The sequence below is a fragment of the Kogia breviceps genome, chromosome 7 (genome assembly GCF_026419965.1).
Source record: "Kogia breviceps isolate mKogBre1 chromosome 7, mKogBre1 haplotype 1, whole genome shotgun sequence".
In the NCBI taxonomy this organism is placed as follows: domain Eukaryota; kingdom Metazoa; phylum Chordata; class Mammalia; order Artiodactyla; family Physeteridae; genus Kogia; species Kogia breviceps.
Window position 1 is genome coordinate 115,574,721 of NC_081316.1, and position 25,644 is coordinate 115,600,364.

Below are 25,644 nucleotides of genomic sequence, written 5' to 3' on the forward strand. Positions count from 1 at the left end.
TTGTGAGCGAGAGAGCCCTGTGCAGGGGCCACCAGGCCCGGGGTCCTCCGCCTGCCGACGGGAGGAGACGGGAGGGCTTGGAGCCGGCCCAGCGTTGCTGTTGGACGTCATTCAGAACCCCCCGCTGGGCGGGGGGAGCCCAAAGAGGAACACAAACAGAGAGAAGAGTAGTGGAAAACGCTGAGTCCTGGAGCTGGCCAGAAGAGCGTCCGCCTTTCCAAGCCTGGAGCCAGTGCTCTGCCCACCTGCAGCTGCGACAGCAAGCTGGCCGTGCCAGGCAGGGGAGCCTTGGCACTAGAACCTTCCGTCCTGAGGCCTGGGAGGGCAGAGCAGACACACCCGACTCTGCAGACAGCCCCTTCAGAGCCCTTCCCCTGAATGCCGAAGTCTTCTCCTTGTCCCAGGAATCCAGGGGAGAAAACCATTCTCCCAAAAGGGAGAAAAAGGCTTTCTCGAGCTGTAGTTTCTCATTGACTACTGGGTCCCCTTACATAACACTTACTATGTGTCAAGCGTCAGAATATATCAAATGGCAATCGCCGTACCAATCCTGTGCCGTTGGTACTATTATCCTTATTTCATGGGTGAAGAACTCGAGACACAGAGAGGTTCATTAACTTGCCCAAAGTCACACAGCCCCAAAGCAGCAGGGCTAGGACTTAAAGTCATGCGGTTTCGCATCAGAGTCCCTGCTCTTAGAAGTCACTGCCTTTTCTCTCCAGCCTATGACATTTCCTCTCTAGATATACAAGATAAGAGAGACAAAGAGAGGAAACTCAGGTGGAGAATAAAGGGAACGGGTGAGAAAAAGAAGAGGAGTCACCAAGAACTGGCATAATAGAGAGATTTAAAAAAAAAAAAAAAAAAAAAGCAGGAGCCTGTCAGTCTCAGAGAAGCGTGTGAGATGGTAAGATGTCCTGGTAGTGAAGGGAAGCTGTCATAGAGCTGGTCAGACCCCTGCCCTTTCTCCCACGCCAAACGGGATTCTGGGAATAATGCTCAGCGATTGCGAAGCAAAGGGGGCGGAGACAGCTCCCAGCGGGCGGAAGAGTGACCACTGGAGCAGAGAAACCAACACCTCCTCTTTCCCTTCAATTTCACCCTGGGGTGGAAGCGGGTGTCCAGGGCTCCATGGAGATCAGCACCCTGATGAGACGAGACAGCCTATGTCATCACCCGGGAAGGCCTGTCACACCCATTTGTAAGCTAAAATAGCTCTTGTTCTCAGAAGGAAGGGAGGGTAGGAAGGAAAGGAAGAGGTGGACTCTTTCTTGCCTGTGTTGGAAGGGACAAGCCCTCAACCTTCACTGGATGCATAGGATTGGCCTTGGAGTCAGCAGAGCTAAGACCTAATTGTGGCTCTGTCACCAGTTCGCTATGGGACCTCAGACAAGTAACCGAAACCCCCTTCATCTACACGATGAGGGGACTGGATTTATCTCTAACGTTCTTTCCAGATCTAACATCCATGCACTGGGGACATGGGGAGCCAGCACAAGGCCTGGAATAGTCATCTCTGGGTACCACCCAAATCCCAGTGCAGCCCGCCACCCGCCCAGTCCCAGGGATCCCGTCACCTGAGCACCTTGCTCATCTGCTCACGGCTGACACTCTGACAGGCTTCTCTTCCCAACCAATGAAATCGTTTTCCAGCTGGTCTCTCTTCCTCCATTCTTGTCCCCTCTGATCTGTTCTTGCCCCACAGGCAGAATAGTCCTTCTAAGCACAGATCGGGTCATGTGACTTAGCCTGTGGGAAGGTCCTCAGGGTCCCACCTTAGTCTCACCTGGCTCCCGAGGCCTTGAATGACCTCCTCCCCATTCTCCCCTCCTCACCTGTCACCATGACTCCGTCGCACCCTGTGCTGTTTCCACAGAACCACTTCCAGACTGAGAAATGGAATCTTTCCTGCCAGGTCAGTAAACAAAGGATGCTGCAGTCATCAGCAATTGCGGCCACAGACTAGGTGAGCTGGTGAGCCCTGAGGGAACTCAGGAAGGAAAGAATACCTGCCCTCTAGCAGCCATGGGGCTGCAGCCACTCCCCGTGGTGCACCCTGAGGGGACTCGGGATGAGAAAGCCCAGGACGCTGGCCCCAGAGAGCTGAGGTGCACATCAAAGCAATGATGTCAGTGATATAAGCCTTCCACCACCCCAGGATCCAGCCTGAACATTGGCATTTAGCAGACTGTTGGAATCCATCAGAACTAATAGAAATTACTGTCGTGATCAATTCTGAATCAATCAATCAATTTTATGCCAAGATGGTTTTTTTTTTTTTTTTTTTTTTTTTTTTGCCTGGAAAGTGGATGAGATTTAATGAGTAGAGGAAGCAGTTTGGGGCTGGGAGGAAAGGACATTAGAGTCAAGCCTGAAATTTCAGGATTGGCCTGTACAAAGGTTAAAACTAGCCTGTTCCTGCCCAGCGCCAGTGTCTTGAGCTGACAGTGTGGAACGGGCAGGGAGAAGGTGGTGGCGTTCTCTTGACCCCCGGTAGCCCTCGCAAGTGGCTCCTGAAAACCTCCTTGCTCCTCCACACGCTATCACGTGGAGAGACCAGAGCCAACCTGACCTCAAAGTTCTGAAAGATGCTGTGGCTGAGAGCCCACCGGAGCCTGGATGGCAGGGCAAGAGATGAGGCACAGGACCAGCAACTCACAAAGGCTTTGGGGACCGCCCAGCAGGTGGTGCGAGCCGGCCACTGTTGGGTCCCCGTCACTGTCATTACTTTGGGCATCTGCACTTTGAGGTGCCCCAGGCAATCGAATGCAACTGGCTTTCCCAGGACAGAAACATTTTCCAGGAAAATGGAAAAAAAAAAAAACGAAAGGGACTGGGACATTCAGTGAAACGGGAAATGGCAATGACCAAGGGGCAGACAGGCCGGAGCCACCTTTCCCAGCTCATTTGAAGTTCTCAATTCCCAATAAATGGGATTTTTTTCCCCCCTCAATTTCAAGCCTTTCAAAATTTTCACTGGTCAATCAACACCTGCTTTTATCAGACTTTCTTCAATCCCTGCCTCATTGCAAGAGAAGCCAAGAAAGCACTTTTCTCTCCTGCTGTTTGTGGTTCTTTGGAGAGGATTCCTGAAACTGGGAGGAATCCCAAAGAGCAGCGGTCAGCCCATCAAAGGGCACAGGCCGGTCCTTGGAGGGTCAAGCAGCCCTACATCTGAGCTAGAGAAAGGCCTCTGTACAACTGAAATCGCACCACAAACCACCACCCCGAGCAGCGCTGGGGGGCAGCAGAGGTTGGAAAGGGCTGTGGGAGTGGAAAAGCTTCCTTACTGAGAGAAGACTGTCCTTGTTCCACCCTCGGTGTATGAAGCACCCCTCTTAGTAACCAGGGCTGTGGCTTCCATGGCGGGTGAGCCATCAGCCAGCACCATCAAAGGAGACCTTTCAGAGTTCCTGGGTGGCAACACGGCATCATGGAGACAACAAGGGTTTAGAAGTCAGATGGTCCTGATGAACCTGATGACCTCTCATGCTCTCTTCCACTGCTGGTTTCCAGAACAAAATAAGTTCCACGCCAAGGAAACATGGGAGGTGGAGCGATACCTTCATGGGGTTGACACACTTACATTCTACAGCAAGGAGGCAGGGATGTAAACGTGTGGGGCTGAGCCACGGGGACAAAACGGGAGATTCACGTGCATCTCGAAGGGGGCAGCCTCCACCCGGCGTCCACGGGGGTCTCTGCCTTACAGGAACGACGGGATTCCAAGACCACCCCACGGCCTTCCTGCGGGACACTGTTCACTTGAGTTGCAGAAGTGAGTCCCAACGCTCTGAAGGACACACGGAACATCTCTGTGGCACAGACTCAGTCCTCAGTCAACCTGTGGGTGCCCTGTAGTCTCCGCTGCCTGGCTCGTTTCCCTCAAAGTACAAATCACGACCCTCTTCCTTTTTCAGGTTAAAATAGTGACACTTCATTATACAGGTAAGCTCTCTGGGGTCAACTTTTGGTCATGATTTATTCATTTCTTTTTCGCATGGGTGCTATAGCTTGCTCCAAAGCCCTAGCAGTCTGGAGCCAGACTAGGCTTGGGCAATTACTTTACCCCACAGCCGCCCCAAAGCCTGTCCATATCCGTAGAGTTTTGACCACCAGCTTCTTTTGAATGATTCCTCTTTTCCCCGCATCGCCTTCTCACCTTATCCCGGTTCCCCCAAATCTGGAGGGAGTTTTAGAAGATACTGTCTCTCCACCACCCCAACTTCAATATGGTGGTCCCAGCAGTGTCATTAAGAGGGAGCACCAAAGCCCAGGTGTCTCAGAGTTCCCCAGCTAAACTCCAGCTCCTGCTTTGAGAAGCAGAGACCTAAGCTGTTTGGGTTCCAGCGTATCTTGTATCTTTTAACCTGGTCAGCATGAAATCACATACTTTGGGGGAATAAACAGCAACTTGCCACTGAAGGAAAGTTCTCTGAGCAAATCCTAGACTGAGGCAGAAACCTATTCTCTGTGTTCTGTGGATTGAGGGGGAGGAGAGCTTAGATGTGGCCTCGGGTTGGCTCCGGAGTTGTGGCTGTGCCCAGGTTGGCAGCTGAAGACTGAAAAATGTAAGGACCTCCGGCCGTCTCCCCACAGCGCCCCAGGGAGTGGCGGTGGCTTGACTGGGTTGTAGACCGGAGCCCTCCTCGCGGCCAGGCCGGCTCCCTGACCACTGGACCACACAGTCGGTGTTTAACATGCACTCGGCAAACCTCAAGCTCCAGGCCCGAAGAAACCGACTTTTCCAAAAACAGAGCTCTCTTTGTGAACAATTCAGCAAAAATTCTCTTTCCAGCTGTGAGTTGGGATTTGTGTCGCAAATGCTGGTGTTAATTTAAAGACGTACACCTTCCACAGTTGCAACAACAAGAGAAAAGCACCACGCAGGATGTATTCCTAAACCCTCCTCCCCAGAGCACCTATAAATACGATCGGATTGATGACGCTGGCTGCTGGGGGCTCGGACGGGTATTATCATTCCCAGTTTTCAGCCCCAGTGAAAGAGTTGGGGCCAAGGAGATGGATGCGATGGGTCCACATTGGCACAGGACAAAGGGAATGTCAGAGGAGGGAGAAGACTGCCGCTCCTGGGCATGGACCAAAGATGTTCAACTTCCCGTGTTAGTATCAGAAACTTTACCGAGTTGAAACCAAATGTTTATCTGTTGAGTCATTAAACATTTTCTTCACGTGCCTTTTGGTCCTCCAGACACGATCAAAACGCGGTTTGATGAGGCCGGGGACATTCCACAAAGGATGATTCAACCTATTTCTAATTGGGATGTCACATTATACTTCCCCCTATTCCTATTATAGTTCTCACTTTATTAGGAGATCTTCATCTGAAATGGTGTAGAGCAAGTGAGATCAGCAAGACAGAGTTGCATTCCTTCCTGTGCTTGTCTCTGGTTGGTTAATCTGTCCTGCTTTTTCACGCATGAACCAGACAGGAAAAGACTGAAGCCAAACCCACATCATTATGAATGAATTTCTTTGCTTTTAATCTCACACAGTTTAAAATACAATATGAAATCAGGCTACAGTATATAAAAAATTCTCCAGCAAAATGATGTGCCAGCATCAGCTACTAAAATAAACAAACAAAAAACTCCCCCATAAGAAATTCTTTTGCATTTAAAAAAAAAACACATAGAAACTTACATCGCTACATCTCTAAGCTACCTCAGTTCTGATTTTTAAAAAGCACCTGCTTTTCCTTTTTTTCATCTTGCTTTTAAATTTTCAGCTTTTAAAAAATATAAATTATATGAAAATACAAGTTGGAAAATAGTCAAACACAATATAACATCTTTTTCACCCCTATACTTCCGAGCTTAAAAAAAAAAGTATTCTAAAAAAAGTTCAATAACTGAGGCAGTATTCCTGATAGAGATAATTTCCTTTTAATATATATATTTTATATATGTATATGTATACATATATTTATGGTTCCTCGAAACTTCTTTGGAATGTAGATAAGAGTTCAACACATTTATATAGACCCCAACAGAGAAAGCAGCATGCACAGCATGACTCGGATAGAGAAGGTGTCATTTTCACCATGAAGATTAGGCAGGTTAATGCTCTAAAACCCAGAGTGTTTGTCTCCAAAGTGAGGAAAAGCATATCTGATCTTTGAATGCTACCTCCAATCCCCAAAGCCACAAAACCAGGGCTCCGTGTAGGGAAGTCCCTCCCCTGAACGCAGAAGGGAACAAAAGTGACCCTGAACCCTACAGCCAAAACCAACACGGGTTAAGGCATCTCCAGGAAAATAAGAGTTTCATCCAGCTCAACCAGATTTGCCCACCCTTCCTCTGAAGTTAACGTGCTTTGTTTTTTGTTTTTTTTTTTTTAAAAGCAGAACTCCAACAATTCTGCTACATTTCCAGTGTATAAACCACCCACCACTCTTCCTGGGATGGTCTCTGGCCTTTGGACAGAAGGAGAAAAAGCATCTGGCCAGATCGACAAAGCTGTCTGAACTCATACACTATCTACAAATACTGAAAACGGTGCACTGAGAGAGAACGGGCATCTGAGCAAACAAGCAGCTGAAGAGCACGAGGAAGCACTTGCTTACATCTTATCTGCTAGGGAATTACGGCAGGACTCACACAGGGGAGTTCTCAGCATCAGTTTACAAGGAAAGGTTGTTGATGAGTTGAGAAAGTGATTTTATGCCTGGTGGCAAACAAGCAGTGACCGATGCCCGGTCTTGGTCCTACTCTCACCCACCACTGAAATGTGGAAAGACTTCACACGAAAGCCCTGGGATTATCTCAGCTGCAGTTTTGCATGTCTGCAAACACACACACACGCACACGCACACACACGCATGCACACGCACGCAGGCGCACACACATCTTTGCCAGTGCCCAACAAAGATCACATAATCTAAGAGAAAACAATGTAGTCCAAACAGTTCTGCCTAACACTCCCTGAGCAGCTCCTAAAATATTTCGAGAGCTTCATTAAGGCACCTGCATCCGGAAGAAGATCAAAATACACAGCTGGGCTAAATTCAGCCTTTGCTTTCCAAGCAGACGCTCCGATTTCTCAGTATGAGGAAACGCGTGAATCACAGAGCTAAGTTCCTGATAATTCGGGGTCTGCAAGAGGACCTGGGAGAAAACAATCCGCTTTCTTGAAGCTACGCTAGAAGGTAGTTAGTGCTTCCAGTTTCTCAGCTGGAGCCCGTCCTAAAGGTTTCTTCCCCTTCCTCACTGAAGCCCGAAAAGCCATCCTTCTGTCACCTTCCTTTGAATCAGGCGCCTGTATAGCCGGGGAAGGGGGGGGATCCTAGCTGTATGAGGCACTTTTCCTTAGTGGTCACATGTTGGTCCTCCCTCCCCAAACTCCATTTTCAGATGACCCTTTACAACACCACAGTTGATTATGTTTGTAGTTCAACTTCGGGAGAACTGAAAATAGATGTGAATCCTATGGACCACCTTATTCCTACACCCTAGCTCCTTTCCTAATAGTTCCTATCCCTTCAAGTCTTCCTTCCTCTGCAATTACTAACCTCCACCTACCCTGTGCCAGAATAACGGATCCAAAGCACGGGGCCCTCGTAGCATCTGCACTATGCACCTTGCTTGCCCACCCAGTCTCACCTGACACCTGACTCAGCTGCCTTAAACGCTTCAAAGGAAAGCCTTGCACTTCTCCCAAAGACAGCCAAGCCCCATTTTATTCATAGGCTCCCTTCATTTCCATGGCTCCTAAAACTCAGGACATCTAAATGGCTTTATCAGACGCTCTCCAACTCATGTCATGTCTGTCGTTACTCTTCCACTCGCCCATCAGAAAGCTGTACATCTCTCTCTACTGAACAACAGAGTGGGGGAAAGCAATAAATGTGGGATGCTGGGAAAATAATACACGAAGGAGAAGAAAGTACAGAGTGTCAGCTGGGAATGACATGCATTCAGGACTTATTTCTTAAGGCCTGAGGGGTAATGCCCATGCATACAGATTTTACTCCAAGTCACGTACGTTACAGGTCTAAAACCGGTAAAGAACCAGGTCAATCTTCCCCCTTCGATCCCCTTTCCATGACTTCTACAGTGCTCCTACATTTACTGTGGTCCAAAACCAGGGCTGCAAAATACATTCAGTTCGAAGACTTAATGCTTAGCTCAACGTTAAGTCCAAACTCTGAGAATCCACTGATGACAAGTAAGTAGAGGGGTGTGATCACAATTTTTTAAAAATTATAGGTGGAATTCACATGCACAGTTCCCTTGTACCCAAATCAGCCTTATTTTTTCCTCCATGAATGTGGAATCCCTGATCTCAGTGACAGCGCTTTGTCTTTCCAGTGGGGTCTATATAAACAGTTTCTTTTCACTGTGACAGAATCCTCAGCCAGCGAATAAAAACAAAATTGCATGGTACAGCAATACTGAGACCACTTTAGAGCTTAAGACGATTTTTAAGAAAAAAAAAAAAATACTGGCACAAAATTTAATAGAATAAATTTTAACACAAAAACACTTTTGGTCCCTCCCCACTGAAGTCCATCTTTGTTTGGAAAGTAGAATAACAGGTAAATAGTCCTTGGTTTTTAGTGCATCCCCCCAAAAAAGGCTTTACCCCACACCTCCCTCTTTTTCACCCTCCCAGACCTAACAACAAAAGGAAATTAATTGCCTTTTATTAGTCTCATGACTCCTGATGCATCAATTTCTTTTGCTAATAGGTCCGTAACTCAAGACACACTTTGTTTTCAATGGATGATTTTTTTTTTTTTAAATGATCGGACACGTTAGTCTCTTCCTCCCTTAAGCCAGATCCTTCAAGCTTCTAAGAAGGCCCTTGTCTCTCTCCTGAAAATCCGCTCAAGAATTTCCTGTCCCACCCACCCCCCAAGTCCTGGTTCTCCTCCTCCAACGGCGCACAATTGATTATAGCTGCAGCTTACTTAGCTCCCACCCCTGAATGTAAAAAAATGAGTTCTGGAAAATTAAAAATAGAATAACAATTAAAAATTAAGAGTCCGACCAACGTGGTTGTTCTTTGAAATGTCGCAGCAGAGTTTCTCCGGCCCCTTGGTGTCCATCACTCGTCGGCGTCGGGCTTGACGTCCAGCATGGCGTGGAGCTCCTCGGGCGTGTACCCCAGGAGGCTCTGCAGGTCACACACAAAACGGTACACATAGCGTTTACCCGCCGTCTTGTGGATGATGTTTTTGTCGTAATAGTAGCGAAGGCCACGGCTCAGTTTCTCATAATTCATCTTAGGTTTGTTTTTCCTTTTTCCCCATCTCCTGGCCACCTGAAATTTAATTTTAAAAAAGGAAGAGGGGTAAACATCTACAGGACAATCCAAATATACATGTTTATTTGCCTGCACCCATCCATGGTGACCCATGATGTTCAGGAGAGGGTTAGAGATTCATGTACATAGAAGTTACTTTTCTGACCAATCTTTTCTGAATTCCGAATTTCAAGGGTTGGGCAACAATGACAGTGAAGTTGATTCTCTGAGTCGATGAAAACACAGTCACCCTGAACTCCTAGGGAGTGGAGTCGAAGCATCTGATACTAAAAAATAAAAAACGAAAAGCAACACTACGGTGTCTCCTCTTACCCTGTATTAGTAATAGAATGTCCTTGCTTTGAAAGCATGAGATCTAATGCAAGGGATGGACGGCTGAGCTGCCATCACACCTGCCTTTCATCAACAGGAAGCATTTTTTCTGTACCGGGCGCAGGGCTCCTCACGTCCTGCTCGAGCAGAGAGGTTGTCTCTCTTGTTCATTGTTCTTTCTCCTCAGAACTGGGCGTGGTACAGAGCAACTGCTCGCCAAGCGTTTTTGTGTTGTCTTGTTTTTGTTTTTGTATTGACGTATGATTGAGTACAGTGTTGTGTTAGTTTCAGGTGTACGGCACAGTGATTCACTTTTATACATATTTATATATAAAACATATGTATTATACATATACATATATTCTTTTTTTTTTTTTTTTTTTTTTTATAAATTTTATTTATTTATTTATGGTTGTGTTGGGTCTCCGTTTCTGTGCGAGGGCTTTCTCTAGTTGTGGCGAGCGGGGGCCACTCTTCATTGCGGTGCGCAGGCCTCTCACTATCGTGGCCTCTCTTGTTGCGGAGCACAGGCTCCAGACACGCAGGCTCAGTAGTTGTGGCTCACGGGCCCAGTTGCTCCGTGGCATGTGGGATCTTCCCAGACCAGGGCTCGAACCCGTGTCCCCTGCATTGGCAGGCAGATTCTCAACCACTGCGCCACCAGGGAAGCCCCCATATACATATATTCTTTTTCAGATTCTCTTCCCTTAAAGGTTATTACAAAATAGAGAGTACAGTTGCCTGTACTATACAGTAGGTCTTTGTTGGTTACCTATTTTATAAACAGTAGCATGTATATGTTAATCCCAAACTCACTTTACTCCTCCTCCCCCCTCACTAAAGCATTTGTTAGTGAAAACACAAGTTAAAGTGCAAATTGTACCAATCTTCCAAGGCCTCTCACGTTGTCAGACCCCTTCCCTATGCACAGAGCCACAAGGCCGGGGAGGGTGCAAAGTCAGAGAAAGCAACTCGTGTCTACAAAGGGCCCACTAGGTGCCGGGCACTTGACAGGCATCATATCGATTAATCCTAGAAAACCAATGGCCAGTGTAGATATTTTCACTATTCTCCAAATGATGAAACTAAGGCTCAAACGAGGTCACCCAAGTAGCAGCTGGCAGAGCTGAGATTCGAACCCTAGAAAATGTCGTCAACCCCACAGAACCCACCTCCAGAGCTCTCTCTCATCCTCCCTCAGCAGGAGACTCTGAAGTCACTCCCTTCTTACCTCATCTGGGTCAGAAAGCTTGAATTCCCAGCCATCTCCTGTCCAGCTGATAAAAGACTGACAGGATTTATCGGTGAGTAATTCCAGAAGAAACTGCCACAGCTGGATTGGTCCACTGCCTGGAGACACAAGCCACGGTGAATCATTACACCAGACGATCCACACTCTCAGCAACTAATCCCCATCACAAGGCCCTCCCCGCCCCTCCTCTCTCAGCGCAGCGGCCAGGGGAAAATGAAGGCAACACAGAGCACAAGCGGTACAGGAGGTGCTAGGAGCCTGACCAGACTGAAGAGGTGAAGAATTCCTACCAAAACAGCCTTTAAGACAGAATAGCAATAGCCTTATTTGCATCGACTTAAGGGTCAGTCCATTTTTACTGCTAAGCAAACTCCAGAAAGAAAACACCGTATCGCTCCTCTGAGATACTCTAAGGCAGCATAATCTTTCTTTGCCTTCAGAAACGAAGTCATTATTTTTGCCTTACAAAGCGCTCAAGGGATGAACCAAGGAATGCCTCTGACCGTTCCAATAAGAAGTCAAAGCCCATAAGCACCCTCTGGATTAGGGAACGTTTGGCCCCTGATTTTCGAGGGAGAAGGCTCACCACCCTAAGGTAGTGATGTAACGAGGGAACAGAAGTTAGATGTTCTTTTGGTCGTAATATTCCTCTCTACCACCATCCCATCCCCCCAGGCCACCTACCAGCAAGCACCCAAACCAAGAAAGGGAAGATAAACACTTTGGGAGGAACTAACTTGAAATCTTCAGAGGTCAGGTGAGGACTGTCTCCGAAATTCTCCATGGGTTCGGTATACTCTAATTTACACACACACGCGCGCACACACACACACACACAGACAGGTCTCTTGTCTTAGTCATCAATATCTCCAAGATCTTAGTTCTAGAAGGCCTGCCAAACTCCGACTATCCATTTATCTTATGCTAAAAGCTTTATGCTACATAGATTTCCTTCCAGGACAGCTTTCTACTCAGAAATGACAATGCCGCCAGTGATTCCTACCTAGTTTATGCGTGTAGCTAGAGAGACAGATATGGGTTCGATAGTCCATGACGCTTGTTACAAGTCTACACTGTGCTTTATATAACACCATCTCAGAAGCAATCTGGACACCGTGTGGACACCCACTGGACACCCAGTCCACGCAGATGAAGAAAGCCTGGCTCACGCTCTAACTCATACGGGAAAACTTGACTCTTTTAGACTCTAATCCTCAACCTCGGTTTCAAATTTGTCTGATCCAAAGTAAACTGAAATTCAATAGGAAACAAGCTCTACGTTGCCTCTCAGTCTAGAAAAGAGATGTCCTTTATGACCTCTAAGGGCAAACTTTTGTTACGTCTCACACGTCTATAAGGCATGTTCACGTGCACCATTTTGCTTTTGCTCCTCAAAGCCACTCTCTACTCTCCTTATAGGCAAGGCACACTGGGCTGGCTGTTTCCATTCTACCGGTGCAGAAGAAGGGGCTCCGAAAAGTGATGTGACGTTGCTCCAGGCACAATTAGAAAATGGTGGGCCTACTGCCCGGGCCTTGACTCCCAGGCAACAGTGTAACCTCGATGGGCGCCTATGAGCAAACAGCAGCCGGTTTGGGAGCTTCCTTTGAGCTTCGGGGCAGCCAAAGGAAGCAACTGCTATAGCAACAGCTTCCTAGTGGCCCTTCCTCGGCACAGCCCAGGCTCAACAGGGAAAATGAAATCTCTCTACCTCAGCCTCCCTCCGAGTACTTTAAACCCATCTGGCAAGAAATACCTTACACAGATTCTAGAATTAAATGATTCAGCAAATGCCTACGAAATGTATTAATGTTTGAGGAAACAGTCCCAGGAACTACACTGGTAAAGCCTGCCCTTCTCTGTTTCTACCCCTCGCTGAAAAACAATGTCATGGACAGCTCAGACACATTTGCAGGTTTCTTAGCAGTCGAAGAGTCACCAGCTACCACCCTCTGCCTGGAGTAATGTCCTAAAGTGACTTCCTATGAGGAATCGCTGAGAAGTTATCCGGATGGACAGGAGTAAGAAAAGAGATTTCTATTAAGAAATGCTATGGAATTTTTGGTGGCAAAATAGTAAGAAAAAAGCAGTTATAGTAGCCCTTGTGACATAATAGGTTCCCTGAAGAAGTGGAGAATGAGTACAGATATCCACAGGATCCCTGAAATGAGACATGTAAGGAAAAATCAACTACTACCATCCAAAACTATGTAAATAAGCCAGGGAGTTCACGGTCCTCTCCGGGGTCAATGCCACATACCACAGACATGAGAGAGAGTGGGGTGCTGCTTTCAGACACCCGGCAAAGGAAAATATGAACAGCAGCTATGATTTATCGTGTACCTACTATGTACCACAGTGACATGTGACGCTTTATAGCATCTTACTTATCCCTCACAATAAGTCCGTGGGTGGACGGCAGAGAAAACTGAGCCACTGTGACGTTATATGACCTGCCCGAGGCCACGCAGGTCAGAAGTGGTGTGGCTGGAACCCAGGCAGCCTGATCCTCAAATTCTTCATCTCCACACTCCATTGTCCCCAGGCAAGACCAACCCAGAAGCTGCCATCTCAACTGCCCGCTGGCTGCAGTGGTCCCAGGGATCAAAAGAGCCGGCTTTTTGAAAACATCTTCTCTTCCCCGCCTCTCCCAGAGAGCGGTCCAGGACACCGGGTGGCCAGTGGTTCCCCTGAGAGCCGTCACTAGTGACACCTTGGTGCCCACTGCCATGGCACTTCCGGCCCAGCCAGGTCCCGTCGTGGTCGCCGTTAGTCTATGTCACTTCATTATTTCTCCCCCCACTAGCTACCTTAAAACCTCTCTCACACCACCTGTCTTAAAAATCCCTTTGGGGAGACAAGGGGGGCTAATTATACCAAGCTGAGGAAAGGGAAAGAAATACGGGGATTCTCGTCCCCAGGCAAGTCCTGGCCATTGGCTGGGAACAGCAAGCACATCCTGAGTCCGGGGAGGGAGGTCCAAGGGCCACCTCCGTCCTCCGCCCTCCAGACGTGCGGCCATCAAGTGGGGAAGGGGCTTTGATTAGCGTCGCTGGGACCAGCTCACGAGGAAGGGACGTCAGACAGGACCGTGGCTGCTGTTCCTGCCGCCACTTCCCGAACCGAGGTGTCCCGGCCGCAGGCCCTGAGCTCCAGGCCATTCTCTGTGCGCATCCGACCCCTGGTGTCTGTGGGGGTGGCCGAGGGCGGGGTGAGCCCTTGCGTGTGGGTGTTTTCGCCTTTCCCTCGTTGTGAGTCTTCCTTTGCTCATAAGGAACACAAAGCTGAAATCTGGGAACTGGGCGCCCAGGTCCTAGGTGTGGTGTGTCCTCTAAGTCTTTTTTTTTTTTCCTATTTACAGAGGAGAAGAGGGAAGATACACACGAAACCAGATGCCTAAAGGAAGCACAGGGAGGGGTGGGGAGTCTCTGCTGGGCTGCACAACAGCGAAGTCAAAACAGCAGTGATGTCAGCTCAAGGCTCCTTCCTCGGTTCTTGAGGAAAAAACCAGCCAGCCCGCTCAGGCCAACCACGCACACAGCGCTCCCACCCAGCGCTTTCTGGAAGTTGCTGCTAACCCTTCAGAAAGCCCTCACGGTGACCCCGAATGAAAGGGATCCATGATGCCTCCCAGAGAGTCCCCTCTTGTACACTTCTGCTGACACCCCGAGCCACCTTTTGGCTGCGGAGACAACAGAAATGGAAAGGACACGGGGTTCTTTCGCCGGCCAGAAACGCCGGGTCAGGGCGGCAACGCGGGCATCGGGACGGCTCGTCCGCCGGCCGGACCAGCGGACAGTCCAACGCGGGGGCCTGTTTCCGCAACAACGGGGTTGGGGGAGGGCCTGGGAGGGGAAATCAGGGCCACCTGACAGGCCAGCACCTGGAGGTGGCTCTGGGGTCCCTGGTGACACCGACCTCCTGGCCAGCACCCGAGTCCGGGCCCAAGGGAAGTGCTCAAGCCCCAGACTCGTGCGAACAATGGCTGAGGCTGGCCCTCCCGGTCCGAGCTCTCCCAGGGGCTGTCTCTGCAGCGCTTGGAGTCGGTCTGCTCCAATCCTCAGGGCCGGGCTCCATCCGGTGCCCTCCCTCCGACACGCCCTCGCGTGGTAAAGGCTTTCCCTCGATTTTCCTGGCACCTCCTCTCCGCTCTGGGCCCACCCAACTGGACCGCGGTCCCAGTTACCTTTGTCCCAGGGAGCAGAGGACGGTGCTAAGAATAGTGGCAGTCATGGGAAGGAGGAGCTCAGACACCAAATGTGACTCACAATGGTGTCCCTGTCCAGGGGCCCCGAGGCAGTCAACGGCTGCCTTCACCAGGCTGCCCCGGGGTGTCACACTTCAGGAATCCAGTGGCATCACTGGGAAACTATGCTTCAGAGCTCTGAACCGCAACAACAGAGGGGTCCCTGTTAGAAAGAAGTCTCTCCCGGAGGCGGTGCGGGAGGGAGGGCCCCTGCCCCACTCACACACACACACACACACACCCCCTACCCCGCCGTCGGCCCCCTCCCTGGCCGCAGTGGGGAATTTCCTCTGACTGCTTTGTTCTTCTCGGCTTCTGGGGGGGAAGAGGAAAATTCTTAGCACAACGCTGACAGCCCTGATCTGAAGACTATGACACAATCTCAGAAGAGATAGTATCAGGTGGTTACCTGGAGGGACCCCAGGCCAGCAGAGCAAGTCACACGAGGATGCTTCCCTCCACAGGGGACCCTCAGAGCACTTCAAATCCAAGGCTACAATCTCTTTTTTTTTGTGAAGGCAAAGCTTCAAGGAAAGTCTTACTCACTTGTTTGTGTCCCTTCTCTTTGTCTAGGGACTGGGAGATCCCCATGGATCTCAATGAGACAGGGACGGTTATTTAATAGCCCCTGCTTTTTCACTCCCTTGCTCCGAGGCTAAGAAGTGAGCAAGTTAGGTGAAAGGAAAGCAACAGGCTAGGATGGGATGTTAGTAAGGTGCCCCAGATGCTCAAGACCATAATTCTTTCCACGGGGCCATGTACAGGTACCTTCTCAGTTTCGAGGCTTGGGGGGCGCCTGCCATGGCAGTGAGCTCACTGCCCATGAACCGGGGTCAGGGTGGGACTTCAGTTGTTCCTTTCCAGTTCATATGCAAGTTCTCACTCTGTCACCTGTGCCCAGCGCGAGGCTGACACACAAGAGTGGAGCCCGGGGCAGCGGCTCTCTCGGGCAGCCTCCCATCATGCTTTGCTCGCACCAAGACCAGCTCTGACAGCTTTGTTCTCCCTGCGTCGCTCTCACCACGAGAACACAGGCTCCAAGGGCGGGGGACTGTGTGTTTTCACTGCTGTAACCCAAAGCCTGGGATGGTGCCTCACCAGCAAACACCAGCTATCAAAAAGCTGTTTGTTGTTAAGGGACTCCAGCTGTTGGCTCCCTGCAAGCCTGGGCTGCGTCCGATTGACCCTTCTGTGCTCAGTGCCAGGCCTGGGACCTCCTCTCGGACAGGTGCTCGGTAAACATTTACTGAACTGCATGATTCAAAACAACCCTCCCCTGCAGAAGAGGTGTCAGGGTTTAAAAGAGCGACCCAAACTGCTTCTCTCTATTAAACTATATTTGGGGCCAAACAATATGGGTGACTCCCAGGCCACGTTTCATCAACATGGGCCCCAAAATAAAAACGACCACACCTCCTGTCCTTTGGGGAATTCATTTGCTACTTTGAGAATCTGATCTCTGTAGCTCGACTCTCAAAAGTCAAATACCTCGGTGTGGGCAGGACACCACATTTATTTTAACCTATGAAACTCTCATGGTTGGCCAGCCTTGCAACAGGGTTCACTCTGCCCCGATAGCACACATCTGACAGGTGGTTCTAAAACAGAGGAACGGGACCCACTGGCCCCTCCCTTTCACCCAGGTGTCTCTACCCACAGCCAAACGATGATGGCAAAAACAGAACGCTCAAATCCAGAAATGACCCATCTGTTCACAAGTGTATCTGTCTTTCAAATTACTGCAGGAGTGCCCACCTCTGGGGGTGGTGGGTCACCCCGGAGTCTAAGCATCACCCTCTTCTTGTCAACCCCCTTCTAAGTTATCATTCACAAAAGATCTCCAAGCCCCTCTGTTTCCATATGAAATGACGTTTAATGACTAACTGAACAGAAAGCATCCTGTCAGTCTCTTGCCCTCTGGGCCAAACTCAACATGAAGCTGCACCAAAGGACACGGAAAAGAAAAGAGTAAAATCCCAGAAATGCAGCTCATCTTCTGCCTGAGGATGAATGAGCCAAGAGATGTACTGCTGGATGGTTTGGCATCCAGAGCACTGAGATTTTCAAAAGAAGGAAGAGTAGAGACTGCTTCATACTTTGGCTTGGCTTTATGCCTGTAGGTGCCTTTTCCCACTTCTCCTGAGCTATGTCCCTCCTTTGCCCTCAACTCAACCCAATTTCACCTCAGCCCCAACACAATCTGTGTACGTACGATACATTCTGTAACTGGCCAAGGTGCCTTGGTTCAATGAATCACTGTAGATCAATATGTTCTGTACACATGTTCCTCTATCAATGGCTAGTAACCCAAGGGCGGAAATCAGGGATACGAGTTCCAATAATTCAACTCATAACCACAAACAACATTCTAACAGGCACTTGAAAAACACACCTCACGAACGTCACGAGGGACAACATGTCCATGCCCTTGTGTTTATGTATGGCTGGTACGGCCAGGATCTAACAATGGAAACAAGTTAGAAAATGATTAAAACGAGCTTTTAATGTCAAGTCCATGTCTCTGACACGTTAGACCAAAAGAAAGGAGGAAGCATTTCAAGAAATTTAAACAAACAAACAAAGATGTCAGGCATTGGACATACTGACAGAGAGATTAACAGCAGATAGTATCCTATAAAATGAAAATATACACAGGATGGTGGGAAATGCCCAAAACGAGGAGTCAAGTGTCTAGAGCTTTGATCTCAATTCTTCCCTGATTCACTGAGCGATCTCATGCAGTTGGTTAACCTCTCTGGGCCTTAGTTTATCTACCCCTAAAATGAAAATAGTTATCCCTGCTCCTCTCTACTTTATAGAGATGTAGATTAAGTCCCTATTATTAAAAATAAACATAAATATAAATATATGCATATATATAAAGAGCTGACCACAGTGCAGAGCAGTTTGTGAACAATATAAAACACGACAAATGGAGGGAATCCCCTGGCGGCCCAGTGGTTAAGAATCTGTGCTTCCACTGTAGGGGGCACGGGTTCAATCCCTGGTCGGGGAACTAGGATCCCACATGCTGTGCGGCCCAGCCAAAAAAATAAAATAAAATAATAAAACTCAACAATGGAAGAATTAAACAACAGAAAAAAATATTTTTAAAAGCAGACTTTTCAAAAGGAAAACAAGAGAAAAAAAAAAAAGATGGAGTTGAAAAAAAAATAGCAAAAGCACTAGGTCAAATTCAATTATTCTTCCAAGAATTCAACTGGCCTTTTTATACGGCAGCTTTGAAAAAGGAGAAAGTTAGAAGCTAAGACAAAACGGTTAAAGTACGTAAGTGTAAAATGTTTTAAACACTGTCGATGAGAATAACCAGTGAAGGTTTTTTAAAGTGATTCAGGGATGACACTCTGAAGTAGTTCTTGCTCTAATTCAAAGTAGGCAGGCACAAAAAGATACAGCAGATGCAAACTGCTTTGCAAGTGAAAGTATCACCGACATTTTATGGTTTGGGGAAATCTTGGCCACAGACAGACTTAGATCCTCTTTCCCCCAATGCACGTTTTTCCCCTCCTAATCATTTTATACTCATCACCAAAGCACACTCTACCTAATCATTATGTAGGGCTGAGCTAGAGTGAGTCCAGCACTCCCCACAAATGTCTGTAGTTTGGCCCTAGAGACAGAGCCCATCAGTATTCACTGAAGGAAGAGCAGAAAAGCCTGGTGCAGCCACCAATGTCCAGGACAGTCTGGGCAGCGAGTCTGGCTGGCTGGCAATGGGTCGGCCGGGCTGCCCCACCTGGGAGAGACGAAAGTGAGGCTCACTTGAGGTCTGCCTGGGGCCTGAGAGCAAGACAGCTACACACGTACGTGTCTGGAGGAAAGGCCCTTGTTTTTGCTTGGGCTGCTTACACCTTGCGTGTGTTGGAGTACACACGTGTGGGAGCAGCCGCAGGGAAAGGAGACCGTTCCTCTCTTAAAGGGGCAGAGCCTATACTCAAATGCAGGCACCTTTCCTCCAAACCCAAGAACTCTGCCTAACCACGTTCGATCTGCCACTCAGACACACACTTGAACAGTGAGCCAGCAAAGCTCAAGCCAGGAAGTGGGTTTCTTTACAGCTTTTCCTCCTGATGTCTTCGAGGTAACTGATTGTTTTAAGAAGTCACCAGAAATGGGTAAGGTTTGGATTTGAGGGTACCGAGTGAAAATTTTGTTTACAAACCAAAAAAAAAAAAAAAAAAAAAGCTTTATGTCACTAATGTAAATGTCAAAAGAAAATGCCCTTCCTAAGTATGCAGGTGACAAGAAGAAAGAAGGACGTCTTCACTGATTAGAACTAGAAAATAGGACTTGAGAGTTCTGAAGCCCGGACCTTTTCTAGTAGGTTCTCAAATGCAATCTGAGCTTTATTTTATCCTAGGGGGTAAAGTTTCCCCCTCGAGAAATGACTAGTTAACGTCTTCAAGTTCTTGGGGAGCTGACTAGATCCTAAGCCATCATTTGAGCATATAACTTTTCAAGCCTTTATCCAGCAAATAATTCCTGAACACCCCTCAAATGTAAAGCATGGTAGCCAGATTGGGTGGAATAACAGAAGAGGGTATTAAAAGCAGCATAGAGGCAGCAGAAGAGACGCTTCTGTTCCACCATGATGGGATGAGCTGAAAAGGCACTACCCACACGCCTTTAAAGAACAAAGGAGCGAGAACCCAGCCTTGAGGGGCCTTCACGAGAAACTGCACCCATCTCAGCTCTGAAGGTCAAACACCTCCACGGAGCCCCGCCCTAAGAGCACCTCTCCCGCCAAGCCAGTCCCAGCCTCCTCACCGAGTTCAGACTTTCACAGTCACCCACCTTAGGACAACTTTCACTCTCATTATCTCTCAGGGAGAGGTGAGTCACACAGCAAACAATGCAGTTCGGTAAGTTCAAGTCAACAAGAGGCACTGAATCCAGAAGCCTGTCATGGGCCACCAAGAGCGTCGGGACCCTGGTCTAGAGTCCTGCTTGTACGACCGGCCAGACACCACGCTGATCGGTCAGGGATGATGGAGCCATGACCACACGCTGCTGGGCCCTCCGGCCACAGGGAGCATATGTGACCCCATCCACCCTGTCCCCGCCAAGGTCAGGCTTCCTGGGGCTGCTCCAGCCAGGGATGGCACAGAGGGCACACGAGGCCATGCCTGCAAGACAGAGAGCTCCCCGACTGGGCAGCTTGGACCGAGGATCCCCATCAGCCTGGCCACACCTCTCTTGGAACTGAGCCGCAGTTGGAGGCTCTTCCTACAAATCTCCCTCCTACCTGCGGCTCAGCTTGAAGGCTCCCCTGCCTCCTCTTCCTCTTCCCGCTGCGTCCTTCAGAAGTTCTCCCCCGAGTCTAATCATGCCTTGGCATCAGCAGACCCAAACTAACATGCTACTAACGCTGGATATTTTCCTACAAATTGTCTGGCATTGTGAAAACCTGTGAAAGGCCTCTCCTCTGTTGTTTGCTGTGTGACTTTGGGCTAGACTTCTTCCCCCTCTGAACCTCAATTTCCTCCTTTGTACAAAGAGCATGACAGATTTTTCCTCATGTGGTCATTGGAGACAGTTTTTAAAAAAAAGAATGCGTATGAAAGAGTCTAGCACAGAGTAGGAGCTCAACATACATGTGGGTGGAGCTTGAGTAGCTGAAGTGACCTAATCTGATATGAAATATTGGCTGTGCCCCCAAGATACTGCCCGGAATTACTGGAATTCTGTAAGTCAAATCCATCATCCCCTGACCTCAAAGAATGCAGAGCCGTATTGAAGGACAGAAGGTCTGGAGAATAATACGAAACAGTGGTAACAACTAGCACCTAGAGGGTGCCTCCTGTGGACCTAGCACTGTGCCGGGTGCTTTCCATAAGCTATTCATGTAATTCCCACAATAATCCTAGGAGATAAGGAACTCCTATTATGACCATTTTGCAGATGAGAAAACTGAGGCACAGAGATGTCAGCTTGCCCACAGTCACGCAGCTGGTCAGTGGCAAAGCCAGGACACACTCAGGCTGCCTGGCTCCAGAGTTCATGCTCTTAACCCCACCACGATGAAGCCTCTGCAACATACCCAGTGGTCAAACGGCCTGGATGGTCTCCTCTCACGTGCTTAACCTGGATTTAAGTCTGAAGGCATAAAAGTGACAGACGGGGTGCTGATAACCATCCCATCTGTAAGCATCGCATGGAAGTCACTTTGGGGAGAAGAGGGAGGGAGATACAGAGGCCCTTGAACAACAGGGGTTTGAACTTCATGGGTCCATTTCTACGTGGATGTTTTCTTTAGAAATACATTGGAAACATTTTTTGTAGATTTGCAACAATTTGAAAAGAACTCAGACAAACCACATAGCCTAGAAATATGGAAAAACTAAGAAAAAAGTGAGGTAAGCCATGAATGCATAAAATATACGTAGAGGTACACAGAACAGGCAAAATATGCGTAAATCGACTGTTTATGTTAGCAGGTCAACAGTAGGCTAGTAGTTAAGTTTGGGGATTATACTGGGATTTCTGACTGTGTGGGAGTCAGCGCCCCTCACCCCCGTGGTGTTCAAGGGTCAACTGTAGCACCTCTTGAATGGAGTCTCCATGCCGACGAACCATTGGTCAATCAGTGTCCAGAGCAGCAAAGGCATCCAGGGAACCAGGAGATGCCAAGGGGTGAAATCGGGGCCACCTGACAGAGCCCTTCCCAGCAGAGGCTGCGGGAGTTTCCAGGCCAGCTGTTCAAGGCCGACAGGACCTGTGTGGATGCCTCGGCAACACACTGGCTGAATTTTGTTCAGTGGAAACATCTGACTTCAAAGACAAAAAGGTGGAGCTTCAAAGTGGAGACAGAGTGGAATTCCAGAACGGTCACCACCCAGTTCCACCACTTGGGAGTTAGATTTTGTTAAAGAAACAGTGACCCAAAAAATGGGAGACTCAGAGAGTCCTTTGAAGCTGGGGGACTGGATCGCCAGAAAAGATGGGTCATCGTGTAAGTTTCCTGCCTCTTAATCCAGGCACCCCCAGGCCTCAGGGAGTTGGAACACCTGACATCTGAGGTCTGCTTTGTAAAGTATGAAGGGGCCTCTCTGCCCCAAAGGCGGCTCGCCGGAGCTACCGGGGCTGCATCCAGACCCCGGGGTGGCTCAGCCAGCTGCGGTCTGCAAGGGCAACTGACGGAAACGGGGAATCTCCCTGTCCAGATTTTCGAAGCCAGTTAGAAGAAAAAAATGAAGAGTGAGGCCAAATCCTCCCACGGTGTGATCTTTTCCACGGGTGGCAGATGATTAAGAAAAACGGTCCCAAAGCGAACCAGTCAGGAGGCGGAAACAGTGGAACAACGTCCATGCAGGCAACACCAAGGGGCTTCCGGGCCCCCCCTCCCCGGCTCCAGCCCAGAGCTGCCAGGGAGGTCTCCTTCCCCGGGGTCCAAAGTATTTCCCCAGCAGCCTCGTAACTGAGCAGCAGGTTAACCCGTTACTCCAGTGAGATCCCAAATGCACTCCACACACAACCCCTTAGGACCCAGCGCCAAACACAGAATCAGAGTGTCCCCCCCCCCCTCCCCACCCCACCCGTCCCCGGCCTCTGGCAGCAAGCCTCCATTTAGGCTCGGGGTTCTGCCTGGCTTCCTACAGCCTGCTCCTCACAGGGGCCTGTGAGGAGGATAAGGGAAGATGCTCTGTCTCTGCCTTTCTCACTGCCAAGCTCCTTACTTCCCAGCCACCCAGATGCTGCCCAAGGATGGTCTACACCAAGACTGTGATGCTTCCTGTAAGCCTGAGGCCAGGCCCAGCCTTGCCTGGGCTGAGAACCTCAGGGCCCCTGTAATAGGCAGTACTGCACAAAGCAGGTACCAGAGCTCTACACTCATGTCAGCAGGCTGGTTCTTCTTGACTTTAGTCAATTCACACCCTTATCGCAACAGCAGGGACATGGAAAGACTATATTCCAGAGCTTGGCTCAGGGGCTAACCACCCCCCCCAATTATAAAACTCCAAGCTGTTCCTAGTAACATACCCACCTGTAGATTAGAATTAGAATCTTCCGCACAAATTCACACTGCACTACTCCTCTGCTCCGGTGACGCACCCCCCCCCCCACCTCATCAGTGACTTAGGCTCACACCAGAAGCTTCCCTCGGTGGTTGTTTGTACCTGAGGACGCTGGGGTGATTTTGCAATCCAGCTTTCCGTCAGAAAACTGTGATTTCAGGAAATGCCATCCAATCTCAGGTTTCATTCTGAACTGAAGGGCTTTGAAGCACTTCTCTTGGCAGGAAAGTTTATTTTCAAATACATGTTTTAGCAGTAGCTTTAGGTTCCTGAACCCTAAAACTCAAGTGACCAGTCAGATCCCCCCAGGTTCTGGGCATGGCCCAGGGACTCTGTTATTGTGTGACGGTAGACGGGCTCTAATTTATCTACAAAATAGCAAGAAGAAGGTTTCTCTCAGGCCAAAAGCAACAGGGGAATACCTAGGGCTTCTATTTCTACAAGGCTGGTACGGCTTCGTGTGATGTCTCACGCAAAAATATTTGCAAGCTGAATTCCTGATAGTCCCCTAATGAGCCTGTAGGAGACTGAGGGGTCAACTATTCACAAATCTGCCCAGCGTGGTAAAACATAATTTCGTTATAGTCACTGACTAGCTTTGGGCTTAGCTTTTCTCAGGCTCCAGGATAAAGAAGAGACCCTCACCGCTTCATCAACAATTACGACGCAAAGCTGGGGCTTCTCCTAGACACTGACCACACGACAGCTACCAGCAGGCCTGCTCCACACCAACTGCAGAAGTGACAGGAAAGGATTCCTTATTTGTAGCAACAAAAGTCTGACAATCTGGAGTGAAGTTCTATAAAGCTGGTTTACAGACCAATAGCTCCACTCCCTCCTGCCCCCAACACCCTCCCCCCCCCCCCCACCGCAACACACAGCGTGAATTAGTGACAAGCAAGAGACAAGACTCTTAATCTACTCTATGGGAGCAACTGAGATAACCAATGAGTGTTCTCATTCTTTGAGAGGGAGAAAGATTTCGTACTCAGGTGAGACATCTGGCACTTAAGGTTCAATTCAAGAGCTACCTTCCTGACGAAGGCCTGGAATAAGTCGTTTTTTGGTGCCTCAGTTTCATCATTGATAAAAGGGGCCTGGAGGGACAGAGAGGAAGGGAAAATATACTCTTTGACAATCCAGCATATTATTCTATACCTGCTGAAATGGAAAAAAAAAAAAAAATCAGAGACACCCATGTTTGTCAAGGATCTAGAAAGCTTTTTGTTTAGGTCCATCAAATACATAGAAAACGCCAGGCCACGTCTCTCAGTTTGTTGTAATCAGATGGGGTTCATCATGTATCTCTGAACAAAAGAAAATGGAGCTCTCTGATTGTGTGAGTTTGATAACCGTAAGCGGTCCCAGTAAGGTAAGAAGAAGTGCGGAAGCCTGCACTGCATTTGATGTATTCTTAACTCAAGCTAACTGGCAGGCTTTCAAGCCATGTTATCTGCCCACACATCTTGACCTAATTTAACAAGTTGCCATGGGAGCCCAGTGAAGGTTGATGCAATTTTCTTATCTTGGGAGGAAGAATGCAACTGTGCAAGAGAATGTGAAAATTCAGTTTCTAACTGATTTCCACACTTACGGTGCAGCAACTAAGACAGCATCGGAAGAAGTAAAACGTATTCCTTTGAGAGTGAGATGAACAGAGACCTACGCTCCTGGTGCACTGGCAGGAAAACGGATTCACACCCCAGCACAGGGAATCTATACATACAGCCTTTACTTTAGTTCAAGCCAAGTAATAGTGACGTAAAAGGTACACGTGCTCCTAACTGTGTGGCCACATGCTCTGGAGTTAGTCGAACTTTAAGGAAGCAGATTAAAAAAAAAAAAAAAAAAAAAAAGAGCTCAGAACTTGAGATAGAAAATAGGTGTGACATTTATGAGCAATGAAAAGTTTTGCCAACACTTATACAATGATTTCCACCTTCCAAAGTACTTTTCCACACTTCAGCTCATCTTAGCACGTCTGCATAGACCCAGAGATCCATTTATAAAAACTCCAGTCACCACACGCTCCCCGCGTGGTGGAGGGGGTGGAGTAGGCACGTTCCATCCCCCTTCCCCGTTCCCTAGGATGTATGTGAAATGATAAGGGGTCACAATGAGGGGCAAGATATAGTCTGCACTGCGGACAGGAGAAGTCCACCAGGCACTGAACACAGGGAGAAAAGCCACCCACACTTGGACCACTCCCGACATGCCTAACGAACTCCTGACCTTCATCAAACCACAGCAAGAAGAAAATCCAGTTCAAGTCTAAGGACAATGACCATGTCTTGAATTCGTCAAGATAGTGAACCTTCCAAGGCTGCGAACACTTGTCTGCACTCAACGTGCGCTCAGATTTGCTGAAATAATTGATTTGTTACGAGTGAGCTCTCTCCCCTGCGTCTAGCACCATGTCTAGCACCTATCTGCCTCGTTAATTGAGTTAGTTCAATTACATTTTCACAGATCTCCTACCACCAAGAGAGGGAGGGACACTTCCATTTCAC

The 25,644-nt window shown here is 48.6% G+C and overlaps 1 protein-coding gene across 5 annotated transcripts in view; it reads right to left on the reverse strand.

Annotated features, from left to right (window-relative positions):
- Positions 1-8,461: 8,461 nt before the first annotated feature.
- Positions 8,462-25,644, reverse strand: part of ETS1 (ETS proto-oncogene 1, transcription factor) — a 129,279-nt gene continuing 112,096 nt past the window's right edge. For 4 of the 5 annotated variants that reach the window (XM_067039308.1, XM_067039309.1, XM_059068286.2 and 1 more), the window contains 2 exons: positions 10,832-10,950; positions 8,462-9,285 (listed from right to left, as the gene is read on the reverse strand). In XM_067039308.1, the coding sequence (XP_066895409.1) occupies positions 9,070-9,285; positions 10,832-10,950 (335 nt within the window). In that variant the 3' untranslated portion in view covers positions 8,462-9,069. The remainder of the gene's footprint in view (positions 9,286-10,831; positions 10,951-25,644) is intronic. The other variant, XM_067039311.1, reaches the window with a different exon arrangement.